Genomic DNA, 21,896 nt, shown 5'->3' with positions numbered 1-21,896 from the left:
AGGTTCGATATGACACATTGACACTCACATGCTTCATTTTTTTCTTCTTCTTTCTCTTGTTAGATTACATAGTATCATTTATCTCCCTTCTCTTCTTCTTACTATGATTTTAATTTATTGTCTACGCCATTTTTTTTCTCGAAATGTTACACGATTTCAGTATACACCAAACATTTTCCTATTAATAAGTTCAGGTAGACACATGTAAGAATATCTTATTTATTCTTTTTATTTCTTGCGCACTAGATTAACACTCATGCATACATGATACAGCAACAATAACCAAACTTTTCTAGTGGTGGCCAAACTAATCATGTACTATGTCATATATCAAAATGAAAGATAGACCATTTACTCATAAATTTTTTCTGCTGATTTGGTCTATATTTAGATTTAATTTTAATTGCATATTTGATGTTTTTATTAGTATAAAATTGCTCATGCATACAAGTACAACAGCTTAAAAGAAGTGCTGCACAAAAAAAAAAAGCTTAATAGAAGTGCAATTAATATCAAATATAGATTTAGACTTAGATACATTTCATGGACTCAAATCACAGAATCACAGTAATAAAAAAAGAGCAATTACTTAAGCCTGCAGACATCTATTAAAATTCACCTAGAGCCTCTTTATTACATTTCTTTTTTTAGTTATGACTCTTTATTACATTTCTACTATTTTACGAGGAACTATTCACCTTTATTTTTCATCGAACTGAACATAAACGGATAATATTCCCAATATTATTTAGTATGCGCAAATGTAAATGCTTAAAAATGCATGACACAAGTGCCAAACCTTGCAACTATATATTAAGTACGTCAGAGTGTGCATGCATGCCAATAATAAGTAGAAGACTTATATATTGCCTAAACGAAAGCGGGGACTTAACTTTTTAAAATTCAACAACATGAAAGAATGCATGCATCATAACACACTTAAACACCTCATCAAAAAAATTAAAGCACGCTGCTTTGGTGATTATAAATGAGTTTGATGACAAACTAAAATAGTTTAGCGATACTTAGACATGTCAGCAATCTTTGGACAGTACTACGAGCTAGGGAGTTAAATTTTGAAATTTATATATAATGTTGGTACCATATAAGAGAGAAAATGACGAGAGAGGGTGGAGGTGGTGGGGAGGAAATGTTTGACTTTTGAGTGAGGTGGGTGAAAGTAAGGGAAGGATGTGGAGATTGTGAGGTGGCTCAATTGAGTAGTGGTTGAAAAGGGGAAGATGAAGATGGGAAAACAAAGATATAACCACCATAAAAATTAGGTAAATTTTGTGGTACCCTGATTTTTTGGGTGTGGTACCCGAACTAAATAATTTAATAGATTATTATCATATTATTCAAGGTAAATACTACATCTTTAGATTTTACTTCACTTATCAATTGACTTTATCTCATGAAATTCATTTCTTAATGAAAAATGGATGAGTGGTGGAAACGAATGATGGTGTTGGAGATGCGCGTAAAATGATCATGGTTAATGGATGAGCAAAGTTCAGAAAACACAACTAGTATATCTCATGTCCCTAAGAATGGAACACTGCATTACTATAATATAACAAAATCAAAATTTTAATCGATACATGAGTATTTATTATTGAACCAACTCATTTTGGGTACCACACCCTAATCCGGCTTAAGGTATCACATCAAACACCTTAAAATTAATTTTAAAGGATTGAAGTTGATGTGAAAGTATGCATGAATAACATATTTTTGAGTAGGATCATGAGATCATGAATCAATCATATTATGTGACATACTTGAGAAAAAAGTGGTAAAATAATGATTGGTGCCAAATGGCAAATGTAACCAGAAAAGTGGAGGCGTGTAGATTGAAACCTCTCAACTCAATTCATAAATGGAACAGAACAAGAAAACTCCCTCCCGCCATTGTTGCGTTGGGTGACATGTTCCTCACAAACAGAGACCCCCAACCAATATCCAAAATCTCTCATCATCTTCACTCTCTCATTGCAGAACCCTTTAATAATTGGAGGAGAAAACACCAAAAACAACAAAGAGCTTGCATTTTTAATTTCCCATTTTAGCGACGAACAGAGGAACTATGAAGGGCAAGGCGAAAAGCTCCAAACTGAAGTTTGGTATTCCTGTTTTCTGTCTCTGCACCCTCTTCTTCTTTGTTGGGCTCTTTGTGTCTCCTATCATCTTTCAGGTTTCTAATTTAAAGTTGCTTCCTTTGGTACTTTTCATTGATCCAGCTCATTATTCATTAGTAATGATTGCAGGATTTGGGTGAGGTGGGGCAAGGGTCTAGGATACTCCATCATTCGGTGAAGAAAGAAGAGTATGAGCCTCTTGAGCATGGTAAATCTGGGGAACCTTTTGTTGATTCAATTCCATTTCAGGTGATTTCTCTTTTTCTATTTGCTATTTTTGGGATTGTGTACTTACTAGTTACTAAGTCTAATATTATTTATCAGCTGATGACTCAGTTGTAATCATGATTGCTTGAATTAAGGTATTGGATGATATTTTATAGAGTAATGCTTAGTTTGGTTTGATGTGAATTTTCACTCTGGCATATATGGTACAACTACAAGGAGTCATGTTTAACTTTAATCTGATAGATGGTATTTCATAATTCACTGTTTTTTTAATAAATTAACTTTTTCCTTTAATGATTGATGGTTATGGCTAGTCATCAGTATCCTTAGTTTGTAAAGTTGTTATTGATGGTTATTTGCTGGTCTTCCTGTTTTGCTCACCTGTGGTTCTGTGAACCAACCTTACATAGTTTTATGAGGGATAGGTTCTTACCTGTGATTTGTGAAATGTGAATGTACTAGACTCCAAGTAGGAAATAGGAATATCTCTATGTTATACATGTGCAATTATATGATCACAATCTCAAATGTTGGTTTCTCAATTAACGGTTATGAGGACTTACTTTACCTTCTAGAGTGGTTCCATCACTTTAGAGGAGTCAAATCCTTGTTTTATGGTTTGAACTTAATACTTTTTATGTTTGTCGATCTCTTAGTTTCTTTCTGCCCTACCTACTTTCTTTTATGCAGATTTTAAGTTGGAGACCCAGGGCGGTTTACTTTCCAAACTTCACAAATGCGGAAGTATGTGAACAAATAATTAAAATGGCAAAGCCTAAACTTGAACCATCAAGGTTAGCTTTGCGAAAAGGAGAAACTGCTGAGAACACAAAAGACACTAGAACAAGGTACTAATACAATTATAAGCAAGGCCTCTAGTGTAATATAGTGTGCCATCTAATGCAATTCCTCTTTTCTATCATATTGGCTATGAATCTAGAGTTATATATAATACTCCTATCTTGAAACTTTTTGGACCTCTCATGGTAAGGAAAAAAGAAGAAGAAGCTAGATCATGGTGTTGAAATGATGGGTTTTAAGTTTTACCACATATGTTTCGGTTCTGATTTTGAAAGATAACTGAGAAGAGATGTTGCACATGTTAGAACAGAACAGATAGTCATTACAGATGAATTAGAGACATTTGCATTGCTGCAGTATATAAAGTTGAATGCTAATTGTTAGCTGGCAACAGTTCAGGCGCATTCATCAGTGCATCAGAAGACAAATCTGGCATCTTAGACCTCATTGAGACGAAAATCGCTAAGGCTACAATGATTCCAAAGACCTTTGGAGAAGTATGTCCCTTCTTTAATTATCTTTCATAACCTTCCATGATGGTGTATGTAAGTGTTTATGTATAAATAAAGCAGGAATTTTCTGACTATTTTGCAGGATTTCAATATATTGAGGTATGAAGTTGGCCAGAAATATGATTCTCATTATGATGCATTCAACCCAGATGAATATGGCAAACTTGAGAGCCAAAGGGTATATTAACAAGTACAACTACAGATTAATGTCAAATATTTCTTCATGTTTTTTTAATCACAAATCTCGCTTAGACATGTGTGAATAAAAATGTTTATGGATCTCTTACTCGTGCTTAATTGTGCAGGTTGCTTCCTTCTTGTTATACCTGTCAAATGTGGAAGCCGGAGGAGAAACAATGTTCCCTTTCGAGGTAGCTTCACTGTCCCCTTTGTGATACTTTACACCATGACTCCATGAGTCTTAATTTGTAAGTAGTCATTCATTCACTACTTCAATTTGCAGGATGGTTTGAATATGGATTCAGGTTATGATTACCATGAATGCATTGGTTTGAAGGTGAAGCCCCGGCAAGGTGATGGACTTCTATTTTATTCATTGTTTCCAAATGGGAAAATTGATAAGGTAATCTTTCATTTTGTAGCATGCATGGACAGGGAAATTTCATTTAAGCCAAAGGGAGATAAAACATCTGCATAAACTTTGTGGCAAAAGAGTCATTCTAGTAAGAAAGTCATGTTAATTTTGATTGCTTTCACATTGTCAATTTCTGCAGACTTCTCTTCATGGAAGTTGTCCGGTGATTAAAGGGGAGAAATGGGTTGCAACAAAGTGGATTAATGATCGAAAGCTATTCTACTAGTTTTCTTTCTTAAGGCGTTTGCAATTATGTCCTCATGTTAACCTATATTCAGAGATGCTTCCTTTTTGTGTATATATCGGTGCTACAAATTTTTCCCTGTAATTAAGGATGATAAAGAGCTGTAACTTATAGGCTCAAATGAGTGAATGAGCAATCTTGTATATATTTTATGATTGATCGTGTTCTCAAATAGGTCTGATTGGTTTTTTCACCAGTTCTAAGATCAACCAGAATTGAGTAAAATGGATCAGTCACATAACTGGTTTCCGGTTCAACTAATTAACCTTAACCATGCTCAGCCGGTTTAGTCCATTTTTATAACTATGCTTAAGCCTTAACCATCCTTCAGCTAATGTTAACCTTACTAAAAGAAATAAGCCATTTTAGCGTTGACTTTGCATTGGTGTTAGGACCGATGCTAAAAGTCTAGAAGCTAACTAGTTAGCGAGGCACTCATAAGTTGATGACGGTGGTAGCTCTGCCCAAGCTGATGACACTAAATGAATGTTATGTTCAAACGATGACCAATCCTAGAATCCAACGTCAAATTAGTCATTTTAAATTAGCACCGGTTTAGTCAACACTAATATTTTACGTGTGTCTAGTATGTACAATTGCCACACCCTTTCCATCCTCGTTCGTCGAGACCTAGCTCCTTCTCTGGTCGCCTTTGTCCTCCTCTCAGCCACCACCGTCACGAAAAAGATGAATGATGGTCGCCATCCCCTTCATCTCTCAGGTGCTCTACCACTGTCACCACATATATCATTTGTTGATTCTCTCCTAAGAATTGGTTGGTGTTTGTCTTGGGTGATTCCGTACTAAGGATTCAAGGCAGTGAAGAAGGGCGGCGTGTTGTGACTTGGGTTCCCATGTAGTTTGTTGGTGATTGTAGGGTTAAGGTCGCAATTGGTCATGCAAGATCTCTCGAGCAGTCGAACTGTTAAGGGTTGATTTACATAAAATATATGATCATAAAAAAAACCTCTAGAAAGTAACCTAAAACATCGTGGTCATTGATTAAAAAACTAATAATTTCAATAGTTATTACTAGTGGTGCATGACTCATCCTCTAACTCACCCTAGCCAACACCTAACCCCAATCCAACTTTTCTTGCTTTGACTTTTCGTGTTTTGAAACTCGTGTAGCACAATTTATTTAAGATAGTAGAGTTGAAAAAAATTCACATTTTTATGAACTTTTTCTTAAAGAATAAAAGTAAGGGATAATGTTGTCCAAATGAAAATGTGTTAATTATTAACTTACTTCTTCTAAAAAAAAGTGAAAGTAAATTAGCAAATCCCATATATATATATAATTAATCTCATTTAATCTCATTAGACAACCCTTTAAATTAAGGTCAAGTTTACCTGATAAATCACAATATTATTGTTGGTAAATGTTACACCCATTTACTAGAGGCTTTACTAATTCTTTAACTACTCCTCATCATTAAATATAATTATGAACTATAGAAACATTTTTTCACGACAAACAATTTGAATCACCTTTATTAGCGGAGGCCTTGGGGTTGAAATGGACTATGCACTTGGCGGTTTGAGCTTGGTTTCCGGCGTGTCTGCGTCGAAATGGATTGCCTTCAGCTATTTCGTTGGTCGAAGAAGAAGGTGGTGGGACGATCTTACCTTGATACTATTATAAGCGATTGCCGCTCTTATGTTTCTTCTTTTGATTTTTTCAGTTTCACTTTTGTTAGACGTTATGGTAATTCAGTAGCAGACTTTCTCGCTAAGAACGCTTCCGCTTATGCTAATACAATATGGGTGGAAAAGGTTCCTGCGGCTGCTTTTGGTTTGGTGTCTTTGGATGTAACTGCTTCTAGGCCAGTTGGTAATTAATAAATTTCATGTTTCCTTAAAAAAAAAAAAACAATCTGAAGAGAAGGGAGTGAACTAAACGCAATGTGGTGCAGAGTGGGGAACAGGTGGTAAGACACTATATGAAGACAACGTTATTCACGCGCTACGTCGTGGTACGGAGAACAAGGAGAGAAAACGCAGGACGCGTGTGTGTGGGAAGTGGAGAAGACACAAACAAATAAAGCAATAGCAAGACGCGCCGTGAATGAAGTGCAGAAGACAGCGAGTGAGTCAAGCGAGTTGATTGATCAGTTTCCTCTCCGATTGAAATTGAAATTATTTCCCCCAATTTCCAAAACCCTAGCTTTCCCACTCGCGCTTTCCCTCACTCGCCTTCACACTTTTCAAACTCGCTGCTCGTGATCCTCCAACCCCGCCTTTTAAGGTTCTTCCTTTCTCCCTCATCTTCACTAGTTACTTCCCCATTAGTTATGTCTGCGACTATAAAGCAACTATAGTTTCGTCTTATTAACTCGTTCCGGAATACAATAATTAAGGTTTCAGTGTTACAAGCATATATAGAGATATTGATGTGTGCTATAGCCAGAAAAACTTGTTCACTGATTTTTTAGCACTCTTCTTAGTTGGACTGCCCAAGTTTGCAAACATCTAGAACCATTAATTATTACATGAATTTTGAATCAGGGGCAAGGCTATCTTTATGAATGTTGTTACAAGATACACCAAGATTTTATATGTAGTGCTTTAGAATTGCAAGCTGTGTGCACTTTGTTTCAACTTTTATGTTTGAATTGATAGATTTGGCTGGTTCACTGATAATAGATTTTGTTTTGTTGTAATTTTCAGTTACTGGCTGTAACACAAGTACAATTTATATTTTAGAAGATATTCAGAACAGAGGGATGGTGGTGCAGTGAGTGAAAATATGGGGGATGCATTGAATGGAGAGCAACACAGGAGTGATGCTGTTGTTGTTTCTCCTAATACGGACCTTTCTTTGTTTGACGGGGACAGAGATTTTGAGCCACATACTGGCATTGAGTTCAAATCTCATGAAGCAGCGTATTCGTTTTACCAGGAATATGCTAAATCTATGGGGTTCACCACTTCGATTAAGAACAGCAGGCGCTCGAAGAAAACAAAAGAGTTCATTGATGCCAAATTTGCTTGCTCCAGATATGGAGTGACACCTGAGTCTGACGGTGGGAGCAACCGTAGATCGAGTGTAAAGAAGACAGATTGCAAAGCTTGCATGCATGTGAAGAGAAAGCCGGACGGAAAGTGGATCATTCATGAATTTATAAAGGAACACAATCATGAACTTCTACCAGCTTTGGCATATCATTTTCGGATTCACCGAAATGTGAAATTAGCTGAAAAGAATAATATGGACATCTTGCACGCGGTCAGCGAACGTACCAGAAAGATGTATGTTGAAATGTCTAGGCAATCTGGTGGCTGTCTAAACATTGAGTCTCTTGTAGGGGATTTAAATGATCAGTTTAAAAAAGGCCAGTATTTGGCTATGGATGAAGGAGATGCCCAAGTTATGCTTGAGTATTTTAAGCACATTCAAAAAGAGAATCCCAACTTCTTCTATTCTATAGACTTGAATGAAGAACAGCGTTTACGAAATATATTCTGGATTGATGCAAAAAGTATCAATGATTATCTCAGCTTTAACGATGTAGTTTCATTTGATACCAGCTACATAAAAAGCAATGAGAAGTTGCCATTTGCTCCTTTTGTTGGAGTGAACCATCACTGTCAACCTATATTGCTTGGATGTGCATTGGTTGCAGATGAGACTAAACCAACATTTTCTTGGGTATTGAAGACATGGCTTAGAGCGATGGGTGGGCAAGCTCCCAAAGTTATAATCACTGATCAAGACAAATCCTTGAAGACAGCAATTGAAGAAGTGCTCCCGAATGTTCGGCATTGCTATTCTCTTTGGCACATACTGGAAAGAATACCTGAAAATCTGTCTTTTGTGATCAAACAGTATAAGAACTTCTTGCCAAAGTTTCACAAGTGCATTTTTAGGTCATGGACAGATGAACAGTTTGAAATGAGATGGTGGAAAATTGTCACTAGATTTGAGCTTCGTGATGATATATGGTTTCAATCATTGTATGAAGACCGGAAAAACTGGGTGCCAACTTACATGGGGGACACTTTTTTAGCTGGAATGTCTACACCTCAACGTTCTGAAAGTATGAACTCTTTCTTTGACAAATATATTCATAAGAAAATCACCCTTAAAGAGTTTGTGAAGCAATACGGGGTAATTCTTCATAGTAGGTATGATGAGGAAGCCATTGCAGATTTTGATACATTGCACAAGCAGCCTGCACTCAAATCTCCTTCACCTTGGGAAAAACAAATGTCAACAGTTTATACACATGCAATATTCAAGAAATTCCAAGTTGAAGTGTTGGGCGTAGCAGGTTGTCAATCTCGGATAGAGGTTGAAGATGGAACCATTGCAAAATTTACAGTTCAGGATTACGAAAAGAATGAAGAGTTTTTAGTAACTTGGAACGAGTTGAGCTCAGAGGTCTCCTGCTTCTGCCGATTGTTTGAATATAAAGGTTTCCTTTGCAGGCATGCATTGAGCGTCCTCCAGCGTTGTGGTTGTTCTAGTGTTCCATCACATTATATCATGAAGAGGTGGACCAAAGATGCCAAAATTAGGGAACCCATGGCAGATAAGACAAGAAGGATACAGAGTAGGGTGCAACGATACAATGACTTGTGTAAACGAGCTGTTGTGTTGAGTGAAGAAGGATCATTATCTGAAGAGAGTTACAATGTTGCTTTTCGTGCACTCGTTGATGCCCTGAAGAACTGTGTTCTTGTGAACAATTGTAACAACAATTGTGCAGAAACTAGCAACAATGCTTTCAGCCTTCGTGAAGCAGAAGAAAATCAGGGTGCTCTTGCTTTGAAACCAAGTAAGAAGAGGAACACAGCTAGAAAAAGAAAGGTTGGTTCTATTTTGTGGTTAATCTGCTTATGTGTTAAGTTGTTTTGGCTTGAAATTGATTTGAGAATCACTTTTTCAGGCACAATTAGAGCAGGATGTTATCCTTGCTGATGCTCAAAATAGCCTGCAGCAAATGGTTTGTATTACATCTGATTCAATCATGATCTATTTTAGTTTTTACCAAAAAGCAGTGTCCATTTATCTCTCGAGAATCGCATTGCTATTTTCATGAACACCTACTGCATTATATCAAGACAGAAAATAAATCTATAGCCTATGCTTCCTGTAACATGTGCTTTCCTTCTTTTAGGATAATCTAAGCTCGGATGCGATGGCACTCAATGGATATTATGGTAGCCAGCAGAATGTGCAAGGACTGGTATTCTCTACTTGTAAACTAAGAGATGTTTAAATATATCCTGTATTTTAAGAATCAATATAATGCTTCATAAATATGGTTTTTGTAGCAGGTACAATTGAACTTAATGGAGCCGCCTCATGAGGGTTACTATGTTAATCAACAAAGCATGCAAGGCCTCGTAAGTTGTCCTAATCTGGATTATAATATTCATATACGATTGTGTTATATAAAAATATAGGATTAGGATCATAAATTGATATTCATATCCTTGTAGGGTCCATTGAGTTCTATGGCACCAAGCCATGATGGTTTTTTTGGAACACAGCATAGCATTCATGGGCTGGTAGAGTACTTTTTACTTTTTTTTCCTATGAAAATTTTGGGAGTTCATATTACTTGAGACTAACTTCAAAAATGTGAAAGTTTTGCTAACATTGTGTTGGTTCATGCAGGGAGGGCAGTTGGAATTTCGTCCAGCAACTAGTTTTGGATATAGCCTTCAGGTTTGTGCATGAAATGTTCCATATACTAGTGGATTTGAACTTGGAATAGTTTGTGCTTTGTTTTTCACCGCACATGATCTTAATTGTAGGATGATGAGCCTGATCCACAGTTCCATGGCAACAGTTCAAGAAACACTTAGAAGTTGTCTCTTCTCTGATATGGTAGTTTCCTCAGAGGCCGTGAAGTTTCCCTGTGGTGATTGAAATGAGCTTGGACAACGAAGACAGCCATATTCATACTTCAAAGTTTCTGTAACTATATTTATCATTCAAAGTTTCTGTGACTATATTTGTCATTCAAAGTTTCTCTAACTATATTTATCATAGACTAGATGGAGTGAACTTTTATATAGAATCTGACACAACATTGCGGTTTAGAAATCTAATGCCATCATTCATGGCCCTTTTCTGAAGATCGTTTTAGAATGAGCTGTATGTGTACTTATGTAGTATTCAGTCTAGGTATAGTAGATGGAATATTATATTAGCGTTACAAGTCTCTGTATAACCCATGAAAAAGCTTTACAAGCTCCATTGTTAAATGATCATAAACGTAAAACATATCACAACTTTATAGAAGAAAATCATACTTGTGGTGAATTACGGAACACAAGTGGACTCAACCTGGTGGCTAGTTCATCAGATCTTTGGTTGGAAAAAACTTGAAAAAAAAAATTGCCATAGGTTTATTGGCAATGATTATACTACAAATTAATTCAATTATTCAAATTTGTGTTAGTTTACCTGTCTTTCAAAATTGGAATAAAAAATGCATCGTTTTTCTCTGAAGTTTCATTTCATACATCTATCTAATTGTTTTTCTTGTGTTTTAGCTAAAGGATAATTCTCATTGTAAACAGGAAAACAAAAAATTCATGAGTTATGGATGAATATTTAGGTGTGAAAGAATATAATATATTTATCACAATGTGGTGTTAAATAAATTATTTTTTCCCAACTTTGTAACAAACAAATAATTTCTATTCATAATATTTCAAAAATTACCTCGCCTACACATACATATGTAAAAATCTAAAATGACTCATCTTGTTGGTTTAAGTAATATACATGTTTGATTCCCCTTAAGCAATGTATCGGATTTGAGTCTTGTGGATAAAAAAATTAGTCCATCATAATGTAGATGTTCCTGACTCGAACATAGTTGTCTTCCCTAGATGATACATGTAAACACCACAATATGATTTATGTATAAGATTTTACGTGATGTAAAATATTTAAAGTCATATATTATGTATTGCCAGTGCAAAATCATTTATATAAATATTCAATTATTTTCCGCCAAATAAAAAATAATGTTATCTTAACTTTTTTTTTTAAATATAACCTCCCCTAGAATGTGATCATATGTGGTATAGTATGGTTGGATGTTGGTGTATGAAAATTATAAGTATAAATGAAATCACATTGATATATTTTGAAATATTTGGAAATGGAGAAAAAGAAAATGAAAGTATTACTTTAAAAGGCCGTTACAAGTTTATACAACGGCTAGTTTTCCATTCCTCAATCAATTGCAACTACAAAGCGGGTTCCTCTGTCGGTGACTGTGAATCAATCAACATTCAACATTCAACATTCAACATTCAACATTCAACCCAACCATTGTTCTTCCATCCATCCCTTCTTCTTCTCCGAAGCATCAATTCAACGCTTCGCTAATGGATCACTCCCCTGATGCTGTTCCTTCTCCCTCCGCCTCCGTCAGTTCCAAGATCGGAAAGGTTAGCCTTCGCGAATTTCATTTCTTGTTTATTTTCTTCTTTCGTAGTCAATTTTGATATTCAATTTGTGTTTGCAATAATCCCTTGTTTTCGGTTCAGTGTTTACTGATTTAAAACCCTAAATTGATGAGACACTGTTTCCGCTACTTCTTTTGTATTCGGCTTTTCGCAATTATTTTGTCAATCGTGCAAATTGCTCAAAATTCAACAAGATTTTATTGATTTCAGAAATGGGTGCTGTTTCAGAAAACCTAAGATTATCCAATTTAGTACCAACCATGTCTTAGGGATGGGAAAATCTCGTGATTTCGTGTAACAATTTCATTGATTAGGATAATATAAGTAGGTAGATTGTGTTGAGGTCACAGATATGGCTAAATAAGTTTGGTAGAGCAATCCTCAATTCTGAATTAGGTTTTAGGGTAGAGTTAGACCTAACTCGAATTCTTAATAGCTAGTAGGCGAAACCAGCCTTCAAAATGAATTGAAGCACCACCTCTGTGAAACTCACTTAGGCTTTGCAATAACCTAACATTTAGTATAGTTTCTCCTCTTGCAAAGTAGCCTTGCAGTGAACTTGAACAAGCACAAGTGACCGTGACAAATGACAATCATTAATTAATTTGAGATTTCTGGCTTATTATGCTACATTATAGTCCTTTCAACAGTTTGCTATGTCATTTGCTATGCTTTTCCGTTTTTTTAGATCTGTACTATAAGTAATTGTTTGGCTGTCTGAAACAAATTAACAATACTGTGTGTTTTATTGAGTGCAGAATAAATTGACCAAGGAGGGTGATCGATCCACACCAAGTGCTCTTAACAAGCTCTCATCACAAATTAGAAAGCCTCCTCGTCGTAAAACTTCTCCTATCAACTGGTTCCCTCGAACAAAAGTGGATTCATACTTGAAGAGGAAACTTAAAATGCTTCAGGTTAAGCCATAGCCGTATATGTTCACCTCTTGTGTTTAGTTGTTTACTTCTGAACTCTGCAATGCTAAGAGATTTTACCTTTTCAGGAAGTAGATGGTATGAATTTGACACTTGATCAGACTCTAGGCAGTTCAAACCCGCACTATTCAAGAGTACTGAGAGAGAAAATGGCAGTTAGAGAAGCGGCACACAAGGCAATGGAGGCTCGAAGAGCTGCTATGGTGGAAGCCTCTTGGTGTCGAATTTTACGTGCTGCCAGGTATGGTTTATCACATGCTTGGCTTTGTTGGTTTTTCATTTATATGTTGGAATTCAGTTTCATCTTTATCCTATTCGCATTTTCAGGATTCCTAGTGATGATGCAGAAGCTCAACTCTCAAAGGCAGAACAAAGTGCAAGTGAAGCTTTTGAAGCAGCCCAGGCTATGGGCGTTATCATGTTTGACTTGCCAGATTGCCCTAGGAAGCATTGTCAAATAGAGACATCCTCTGTTCATGGAGAAGGATCAGCTACCCACACTTTTACTGCGTCTTTTGAGACTGCCTTTGATGTAGACAAAGAAGTAGCTGCAGCTGTCAAAACTGCATTTGTTAGGCTTGCAAACTGCCCTTTATTCAGTAAAGGTGAAGTCATAGAGCTGTTGAAAAAAATTAGTGAAAACCCAGATACAGATGAGAGCTATCAGGACTTGTATGAATTCTCTTCAGAGTGTGAATCTGAATCTGGGTCTGAGCTTGATTCAGTCCCTCAAAAGAATGACTTCAACTCCCAAGACTTGGATTCCAAGATGCCATTTCCAGGGGTGAGTCAGAGGAAAAGCATGAGGAGAGAGTCTCTAGACAAAAGAATAAAACTAGTAGACATGATGATTGAGAGGTTAAAATGTTTGCAAGAAGATGAACTTTCTTCTCTTGCCACTATAGTTGCAACTTATGGTTTAAATGCTGCCTTGGCTGAAGTACAGAATATCAAGCAACACAATCCAGGTTCTGCTACCGAGTATAGCTCATCTTCAGCAATTAATTTTCCAGCCAGAAGAATGTCATCATTAGGATTGGGAAAGATGAGAAAGAATCAAGTTGAGGCAGAATTACCAAGCCTAGATAAATTTTTAGTCAAGCACATGACAAAACTTGAAAAAGAGATTTGGGAAGCCAAGAAGAACCAGAAGAATGAGACAGATTCAGGTAAAAATAGCTCTTGTAAATCTGTTGATGGAACTCCATCAGAGACCATACCTGATTTGGGAAGCATTCTTCTAGTGAAGAATTATAGTAAATTGGAGAAAGACATCCAGGAAGCAAAAATTAAGGCAGCAAATGAAACACCAGCAGTACCAGGTGGCATACCAAGCCGTCAAAAGGATCACACAGAAGTGCCAAGCTTAGATAAGGTCTTAGTGAAACATGTCTCAAGACTAGAAAAGGAAGTCCAAGAAGCAAAAAGCAGAGCAATCAATGAGAACAGAAGTTTGAAGAAAAAATTTTATCCAGTGAAAAGAAATTCAACTTTCTGTTCTGATGAAACCTCGGAAAAGAAAGAAAACATAGATTTGAATACTGGGATTAATCTGAGTTCTGAGATAGAGGAAAACAAAGATGGATTGGGGAAGATTCTGATAAAGCCGGTGCATAGATTGGAAAGAGAAAAGATGCATGCCCTGTCACAGGGAAGCCAGGATGAAAATTACAGACCAAGAAAGAATCAAGGAGCATCCAACGTGCCAGATGGTGAGAGCTTGGATAAAATTTTAGTTAAGCATGTCTCTAGATTGGAGAAGGAGAAACTGAAGAGCAATCCAGGAGAAGAATGGGGTGAAGTTAAGAGAAGTCACAGAAACATCCATACAAATGAAGAAAGTGGTGGTCTGGACCAAGTTTTGGTTAAACATAAATCTAGACTTGAGAGAGAAGAGATGGTTGCTGCTCAACAGCCAGAGAAGCCAGTCAGTTTTTCTGCGGCTCGTCGTGAAGCAAGGGAGAGAGAGTTGCAAGAAGCTTGGGGAGGAATGAGCTTAGGAAACTCCTTTAAGCCACATATTTCTAAGCTTGAACGTGACAAGGTTAGTAGTAGTGTTACTTGACCAACTAAATTCGATTTATATTTTTTCTAACTTCAAAACAATAGTTGTAGAAGTTATTGACTCTGTTCAATCTGCTTTGTTTTTGTTTCATCTAGACTGCATGGATTAAAGCTGAAGAGGAGGAAAGGAAGCAAGCAATGAAAGCAATATGATTGTAATTTTCAGTACATTTTCTTTTTTCATCTATGTCGATGAAATTTTGCTTTGATATCAATTACATGTGTAATATCCGCTTCTTTTTTTGTACCTCAATTCCTGGACTAATTGCTTCAACCTTTCAGAAACATATTTGGTTTCTGATTTGCAATGGCAGGGCCATCTAAAAGTCGTTTGTACGTTTGATTTGTTTTCTGAGGGCAAACTCAACAAATGTTGATGCAAAAATCAGCAATTCTGTCCTGATATAAAAGAAGAAATAACTTATTGGTTTCAACTACTGACCATAATGGGGTTAACTTATACAAATCACGATTTATAAACACTGATCAGTGATCACTAATGACCCTTCACATACATCTAATTTAACGTGTCTATCAGACCTTTTCCTAAATTAGTTTAGTATCGTGAGTTAAGGAATTTCCTTTACTTCATATAAATTTCTTTCACCTGTTTTAATAATAAAAAAATTACCTCAAAAAAACAGCCGTACCTGATCATAAAACCCTTTTGTTTTCTGCAAAATAAACTGTTTAAAGTACACCTTCAAATTTAATGGTAAAATACTAAAATTCATTCATTTTGCTTAAAATTGAAAGTTTGTGACACTTGATATATTATTTATTGTGAGTGGACTTTGGTTGAGAAAGGCTTACGTATAGTAATAAATGTGGATGGTTCTAGAGAGTAGTAGTTGAGGTGGCCTCTTGTTATATACTCCATGATGAAGCTGAGTTCCATCAGTGACAGACACACACACACACACACACACACTCCTGCATTTCTTGCTCTGCTCTGCTCTGCTCTGCCATGGGAGGAGGCAATGGTCAGAAAGCCAGGATGGCTCGTGAGAAACACATGGAGAAGCTCAAATCCGCTAAAGGTACTACTACTACTTGATTACTCTTTCTGTCTGAATTTCTTCATTAATTCTCTTCTTCTCCAATTTAATTATCCCTTGTAAATCATATATCCGTATATTTATTTTCTGAATTTTTCATTTTCTGCTGAATCTGATTTACTAGGTAGCCAACTAGAAACTAACAAGAAGGCCATGACTATTCAGGTAGTAATTAACTCCTTCTTGTTGATCTTGAAATGTTGTTGTATTATATAGACAATTTGTTAATTCCATTTCCAAATTGATGAATATCTGATATGGATGGTGAATGCAGTGCAAGGTGTGCATGCAGACATTCATATGCACCACATCTGAGGTTAAGTGTCGGGAACATGCTGAAGCAAAGCACCCCAAGGCTGATCTCTATGCTTGTTTCCCGCATCTCAAAAAGTGACTGTCATTGCAAAACAAGAACCTGTGGATGCAGATTACAACATGACTCTTTCGTTTTGTTCACCATATCTATGTAATGAAGTACTTAATTATGTCAATATTAATTAGTATTAACATCAATGTTAATTTGAGTTTATGAATTTTTGTGCCTGGTGGTGTGGGCAGAGGGTAAGTAAAACACTAAAACTGGGAATGGGAAGGCAATAAATTGAACAAACAAAATGGGGATATAATGTAACTAATCCCAGAAAAAGCCATTGACAACAAACCGAGTTTCATTAATCTCACATACCAAAGCACAAAAAGTAGAAGTGAATTTCTTTCATTAGGTTGAAAGTACTTTTAACTTGAAAGTAACACAAATACAAACAATCCCAAGGTACTAAATCACATAAAACACTAAAAAGTATTCATCAAATTTCGATTAGATGAATTTAAACCTATATACTCACTATTAGTAGACTTTATTGTGAATAATTGTATGTATAGTACTAATAGCAATTCTCATAGCAAAATGTGTTTTTTTTTGTCGGCTTGAGTAACGCAAACGTTGGTGAGAATCCAATGCCTCGAAAACCTAAGGGTTCCTCCGCAAGGTTCGTCCACAGAGGGTGAGTCAGGGCCTAAGATCAGGCCGAAAGGCGTAGTCGATGGACAACAGGTGAATATTTATGTACTACCCCTTGTTGGTCCCGAGGGACGAAGGAGGCTAGGTTAGCCGAAAGATGGTTATTGGTTCAAGGACGCAAGGTGCCCCTGTTTTTTCAGGGTAAGAAGGGGTAGAGAAAATGCCCCGAGCCAATGTTCGAGTATCAGGCGCTACAACGCTGAAGTAACTCATGTCATACTCCCAGGTAAAGCTCGAACGACCTTCAACAAAAAGGGTACCTGTACCTTTTAAATTTAACGATTGTTGTCATCGGTGCATGTCTCTCAAAATAAAATATCTTTTATATGATTTAAATTTATGTTCTCATTTTTTACAACCAATATTGTTAGCAAAATATGCTCTATGAGAAACAATCCCCTGTTTCCCCTGATCTGTAGCAACACATTTTTTTAGCCTAACATTCACAAGAATAAAAAGCCCAATAAATCTTACATAGAGCCCAAAAGTAAACGTGCGACCACAGCAAAGACAAACACCCCCTACTAGTAGTTGACCTAAAACAAAACCCTAATATGCTTTGTCCAAAAACAAAACGTAAAATGTTAAGGAGCACATGAATTGTTTTATGCCTGTTTGAGCTTGAATATGCTTTAATTCATTTTTATTAAGAATTGAGGGAGAAAAATTGAACTCTAGACCACATAGTCACAAAAGTTCTGATACTGTATTTTTTGAGACATCAGAAAACTACAAAGCAACAAAGTAATTAAGTAATAGACAACGAGTCATTCAACAAAATGTACTTAACATCAGGATTTGAAGTATCAAGGATCAAAGACCCAAGAGAACTAGTAGAAGCACCTCTCTTTGCTATACTATCTTAAAAGACTAATTATTCTAACAACTTTAAGTTATTGGATAAAAGTTAATTAATGATTTTATGTTATTATTTCTAAAGCTATATGACTAAAAAAAAGTCCTAAAAAAAAACCCGACCAAATATAAAATTCATAAATAGTGCCTCCACAATAACATTCAAGCCTCAGCATATGTAAAGTCTACCTATAGATTCCTCTTAGTGATGAATTCATTATTCGTCCTTTCACCCACTTCAACAACTATTTTTTTTTCTCCGGATCATGCATTAGGCCATTCCTTATTGCTATATTTTTTAATGGTAAGCAATTAGATCCTTTAAAGCATCGATTAGTTGCTCAATATAATGACTCTTCAAATTAAAGTACGTGAGCCATAGGTTACACCTTTTACAACATTCTTTAGTTACATAAAATGATGATTGACTCACCTATAAAACAAAAAGCCATTGAAGTTCTTCTCCCCCTATTTCGCCTTTTCTTTTTCTCTCCATTGTTATAATTATAAGAGCACAAATAATATTGCACTCAAATTTTACCTTAAATCATTACTCAATTAAACTGAAAAAAAAATTGACCAGGTTAAATTTGACCATTTAACCATTTTTTTAATTTTTTCTTTAATTGTTTTGTTTACCATTAAGAGAATGTTGCACCGAGTACATCAACGTAAAGGCTTCCTTTAAGGTTTAGGGTGTGAGAATAAGTTTCCTTTTTTTCTTAAATATAAACTCAACAGTCATGAGTCAACACAAATTAATTACATATTGATTAATTTCAAAAAAAAATTAGACAATTTTTAATAATTACTACTACTTATTTCTTAATTTCTGAAGCAATAACCAAATTTTATTCTAGAAAAGTCCTATTAATCTAAGTCTACAGTCAACACTGTTTCCCTCCCTCCAACCAAACCATGTTCTGCTCCTCTTTAGTTACCAACTGATCAGATCAAGTTCCAAAGGGCCATGGTAGAGAGAGACAGAGAGAGTACCCCACACAAACACAACTTGCCAATGACTTGAACAGTACTACTCACATCATTCACAACCAATGCATGACTTTTCCAATTTCCACTCACCTCCATTTTGTTTCAAACTTTGAACTTCCAGTTTCATTCTCCATTTGTATTTGACCACCACATTTTTTTACTCTTTTATTCCAATATCACCACTTTCTTTCTCTTCTTTTCTTCCTTCTCTCCAACTTTTTCTGTCTCTCCTTTCCCACTTTCACCACAAAGCAAGAAAAATGGCTCCTTTCCTCTCCCTCTCTGTGATTTTTCTCCTCCTCCAATTTCCCTTCCTATCCCTCTCAACCAATCCTGAAGGTATGTCTCAGTACTTGCTAGCTGCTTCATTCCTCAACTTTTCTCTTTGCTTTTCAATTTTGTTGTCTTTCTACACTCAGCTTGGTTTCTCAAAAATCAATTATATTTACACTTCTTATATCTAGATCATTTGTTGTTTGACCTGAATGATTTTGCTCTTTTATTTTCTTTTAGTCCTAATCTGTTTCTGACATGATTTGGATTTTTTTGCTTTGGTTGTGCAGGAAATGCTCTGCATGATTTGAGAAGCAGGCTTTCTGACCCCAACAACGTGCTTCAGAGTTGGGACCCTACTCTGGTTAATCCCTGTACTTGGTTCCATGTTACCTGTAACTCCAACAATCATGTGATTCGCTTGTAAGAACCATCCCCTTTTTGTTATTTTTTTCTTTACTTTTTCAATTTTTTCATTGTTTTTTGAGTCTTTATGTTACAGTAATTGGGTTTCTGCTTTTTAATTATTTGTGTTTTCTTTGAATTTCAGAGACTTAGGTAATGCTAATGTTTCTGGAACTCTGGGCCCAGAACTTGGCCAGCTTCATCATCTGCAGTACCTGTATGGTCTTATCTTACTCTTCCCTTTGGCCAATATTGCTGAAAATTTGAAATATGAGCTTCTTTGTTTGATTTATTCTTTTGATCTAACATTACATGCCATCTATAATTGTTAAAACTGTGAACCTGAACAAGCCAATTTTAGGATTTCTCTGTGTCTAATCAAATATACACTTGTTTTTGCTTTTGTTTTTGGTTGGGGTTAGGACTTGGGAGTGTTTTTGGAAAAATAGATTGATGATTATTGATGATTCTTAATTACAGGGAGCTTTATAAGAATGACCTGAGAGGAAAGATCCCTAAAGAACTTGGAAACTTGAAAACACTCATCAGCATGGATTTGTATGACAACAAGTTTGAGGGGAAGATTCCAAAGTCATTTGGCAAGTTGAAGTCACTAAAATTCCTGTAAGCATGTTTATGTTGATCTGTCTTTTTTTCTTGATTTTTTTTTCTTAACTTTTGGAGTGATGTATGAATTGCTTCCTGTTTTGCTCACTCATTTGCAATTATATATTAGGCGGCTAAACAACAATGAGTTGTCGGGATCAATCCCGAGAGAACTCACTCATCTCCCCAATCTCAAAATCTTGTGAGTTTCTTTTCATGTCTCTTGTTTTCTTCCTGTTCTTTATTGTGAATGTGAAGTAATGGAGATGGTCAAAGTTCAATTTTTCTGCTTGTTTTCTTCTTTTATTTATAGCTGATTTTAAACTCCAATGTTGCAGTGATGTTTCTAATAATGACCTCTGTGGAACAATACCAGTAGATGGAAACTTTGGGTCCTTCCCAATGGAAAGGTATCAGCAACTCTTCTGTGACTGTTATCTCATCAGTCCTGTGCATAACTTGTTCTTAACAACTAACAATGGCTTACCAATCCAAACATGTCTTTATGAATATGCAAGGCATTGTGATTTAGAATTCTGGAACATAGTTTCATGCATCAAACATGTGAAAATGCCAATGCTCGCTAGGTAGAGTAGAGAAAGAGCCCGTTTGAATATAGCCTTAAGTGCTTTTTGGTTTGCATCCAAACGGGTAACAAGACCCTTTACTGTGGCCTTTGTAGCATTGATTTCCAATGTGAAAAAACAGAAAATCATCAAGTGCCTTCTCTATTCTGTATAACTTTCATAAAGCTTTACATCATTAAGCATCCAAACAAGTATCATTTCTTATAGACTTGCATAGGGTACAGTTCCTAGCTTATTTCTCAACGGCATTTGAGGACCACACTTGACATGATGCATGAGAGAGATAATTTGAATGAAACATCCAAAATATTAAATACACTAATATACTTGCAGACTATCTTGCTTGCTAGAATAGAAACTCAGAAACTTGAATTTACAACAACTATGTGATGGCACAAAGTCTTCACATGTTTCATTTTGAGCTTGAGTAATTTGAATGTCTTGCTTACAATACATTTTTCCTGCTCTTGTTTCAGTTTTGAAAACAACAGACTCAGTGGTCCCGAGCTGAAAGGACTGGTACCATATGATTTTGGATGCTGAAGAAAGATTGGATTTGCATATTATCTTAAAAGAATGCAACGAAGAGGCTTGGTTTATGCCGGGAGAATCATTAAGGGCGGTGTTGTTCACACATCAATATTTCTTCACCATTTTACTCTTAGGAAAATAAAAATAGGGAGAGTGAATTCCAATTTATGTTTACTTGTTTTATTATAAAAAAAATAGTGTGAGATTGGTGAAAAAACAAACAATTGTATGTAAATAACATTATGGGTTAAATATGTTTTTGATCTTCGACTTATACACATGATTCTATTTTGATCCATGAAAAAACCATCCTTTTGTTTGATTTATGTTAGTCGTGATGTCGTAAAGTATACTAGACATATTTTTTACCTAGTTACCAATTCACATTGTAATCTTAGTCAGATATAAGTGTTCACGTGTAATTTTCACATCAATTTTACTCCTTCAAAGTTTCCTTTAATCATTTTTGGTCATTTTCTTCCCCTTCTTCCTAGCCACCACCTCAGCACACGAGACTATAATGCAAACAGATACTCACATATTACAACCCAACAATGTTCAGGTCTAGTCAGGATCGGGTCAATTTAAGGCTAAACCGGATAGGCATGATGAG

General features: G+C 35.9%; 5 protein-coding genes across 6 annotated transcripts; all 5 read left to right on the top strand.

Moving 5' to 3' along the window:
• The first annotated feature begins 1,846 nt into the window (after window positions 1-1,846).
• LOC130721367 (probable prolyl 4-hydroxylase 9) lies at window positions 1,847-4,675 on the top strand. Its single transcript, XM_057572156.1, has 8 exons — window positions 1,847-2,194; window positions 2,268-2,387; window positions 3,057-3,214; window positions 3,562-3,664; window positions 3,762-3,857; window positions 3,985-4,050; window positions 4,143-4,262; window positions 4,414-4,675. The coding sequence occupies exons 1-8, from the start codon at window positions 2,087-2,089 to the stop codon at window positions 4,498-4,500; spliced, it is 858 nt and encodes a 285-aa protein (XP_057428139.1). The 5' UTR covers window positions 1,847-2,086; the 3' UTR covers window positions 4,501-4,675.
• Window positions 4,676-6,415: 1,740 nt separating this feature from the next.
• LOC130718159 (protein FAR-RED IMPAIRED RESPONSE 1) lies at window positions 6,416-10,608 on the top strand. Of its 2 annotated transcripts, none has more exons than XM_057568658.1 (8): window positions 6,416-6,766; window positions 7,189-9,331; window positions 9,411-9,467; window positions 9,642-9,710; window positions 9,802-9,870; window positions 9,967-10,035; window positions 10,145-10,195; window positions 10,285-10,608. In XM_057568658.1, the coding sequence occupies exons 2-8, from the start codon at window positions 7,268-7,270 to the stop codon at window positions 10,333-10,335; spliced, it is 2,430 nt and encodes an 809-aa protein (XP_057424641.1). In that variant the 5' UTR covers window positions 6,416-6,766; window positions 7,189-7,267; the 3' UTR covers window positions 10,336-10,608. The 2 variants fall into 2 exon arrangements, with proteins under 2 accessions (XP_057424641.1, XP_057424640.1); XM_057568657.1 differs by having other exon boundaries at window positions 6,417-6,766; window positions 9,799-9,870.
• A 1,108-nt stretch (window positions 10,609-11,716) lies between these two features.
• On the top strand, window positions 11,717-15,290 carry LOC130717194 (uncharacterized). Its single transcript, XM_057567329.1, has 5 exons — window positions 11,717-11,937; window positions 12,714-12,872; window positions 12,959-13,131; window positions 13,218-14,934; window positions 15,051-15,290. The coding sequence occupies exons 1-5, from the start codon at window positions 11,875-11,877 to the stop codon at window positions 15,105-15,107; spliced, it is 2,169 nt and encodes a 722-aa protein (XP_057423312.1). The 5' UTR covers window positions 11,717-11,874; the 3' UTR covers window positions 15,108-15,290.
• Window positions 15,291-15,836: 546 nt separating this feature from the next.
• LOC130717196 (uncharacterized protein At2g23090-like) lies at window positions 15,837-16,545 on the top strand. The gene is made up of 3 exons (XM_057567331.1): window positions 15,837-15,994; window positions 16,137-16,177; window positions 16,287-16,545. The coding sequence occupies exons 1-3, from the start codon at window positions 15,922-15,924 to the stop codon at window positions 16,404-16,406; spliced, it is 234 nt and encodes a 77-aa protein (XP_057423314.1). The 5' UTR covers window positions 15,837-15,921; the 3' UTR covers window positions 16,407-16,545.
• A 2,423-nt stretch (window positions 16,546-18,968) lies between these two features.
• Window positions 18,969-21,557, top strand: LOC130717195 (leucine-rich repeat protein 2-like). Its single transcript, XM_057567330.1, has 7 exons — window positions 18,969-19,220; window positions 19,445-19,577; window positions 19,705-19,776; window positions 20,040-20,183; window positions 20,296-20,367; window positions 20,504-20,575; window positions 21,229-21,557. Exons 1-7 carry the CDS (start codon window positions 19,142-19,144, stop codon window positions 21,293-21,295), a joined length of 639 nt encoding a protein of 212 aa, XP_057423313.1. The 5' UTR covers window positions 18,969-19,141; the 3' UTR covers window positions 21,296-21,557.
• Window positions 21,558-21,896: the final 339 nt, after the last annotated feature.

The sequence above is a fragment of the Lotus japonicus genome, chromosome 5 (assembly GCF_012489685.1).
Source record: "Lotus japonicus ecotype B-129 chromosome 5, LjGifu_v1.2".
NCBI lineage: Eukaryota > Viridiplantae > Streptophyta > Magnoliopsida > Fabales > Fabaceae > Lotus > Lotus japonicus.
Note: the sequence above shows the minus strand (reverse complement) of the source record. Positions and strands in the feature narration are given on the sequence as shown.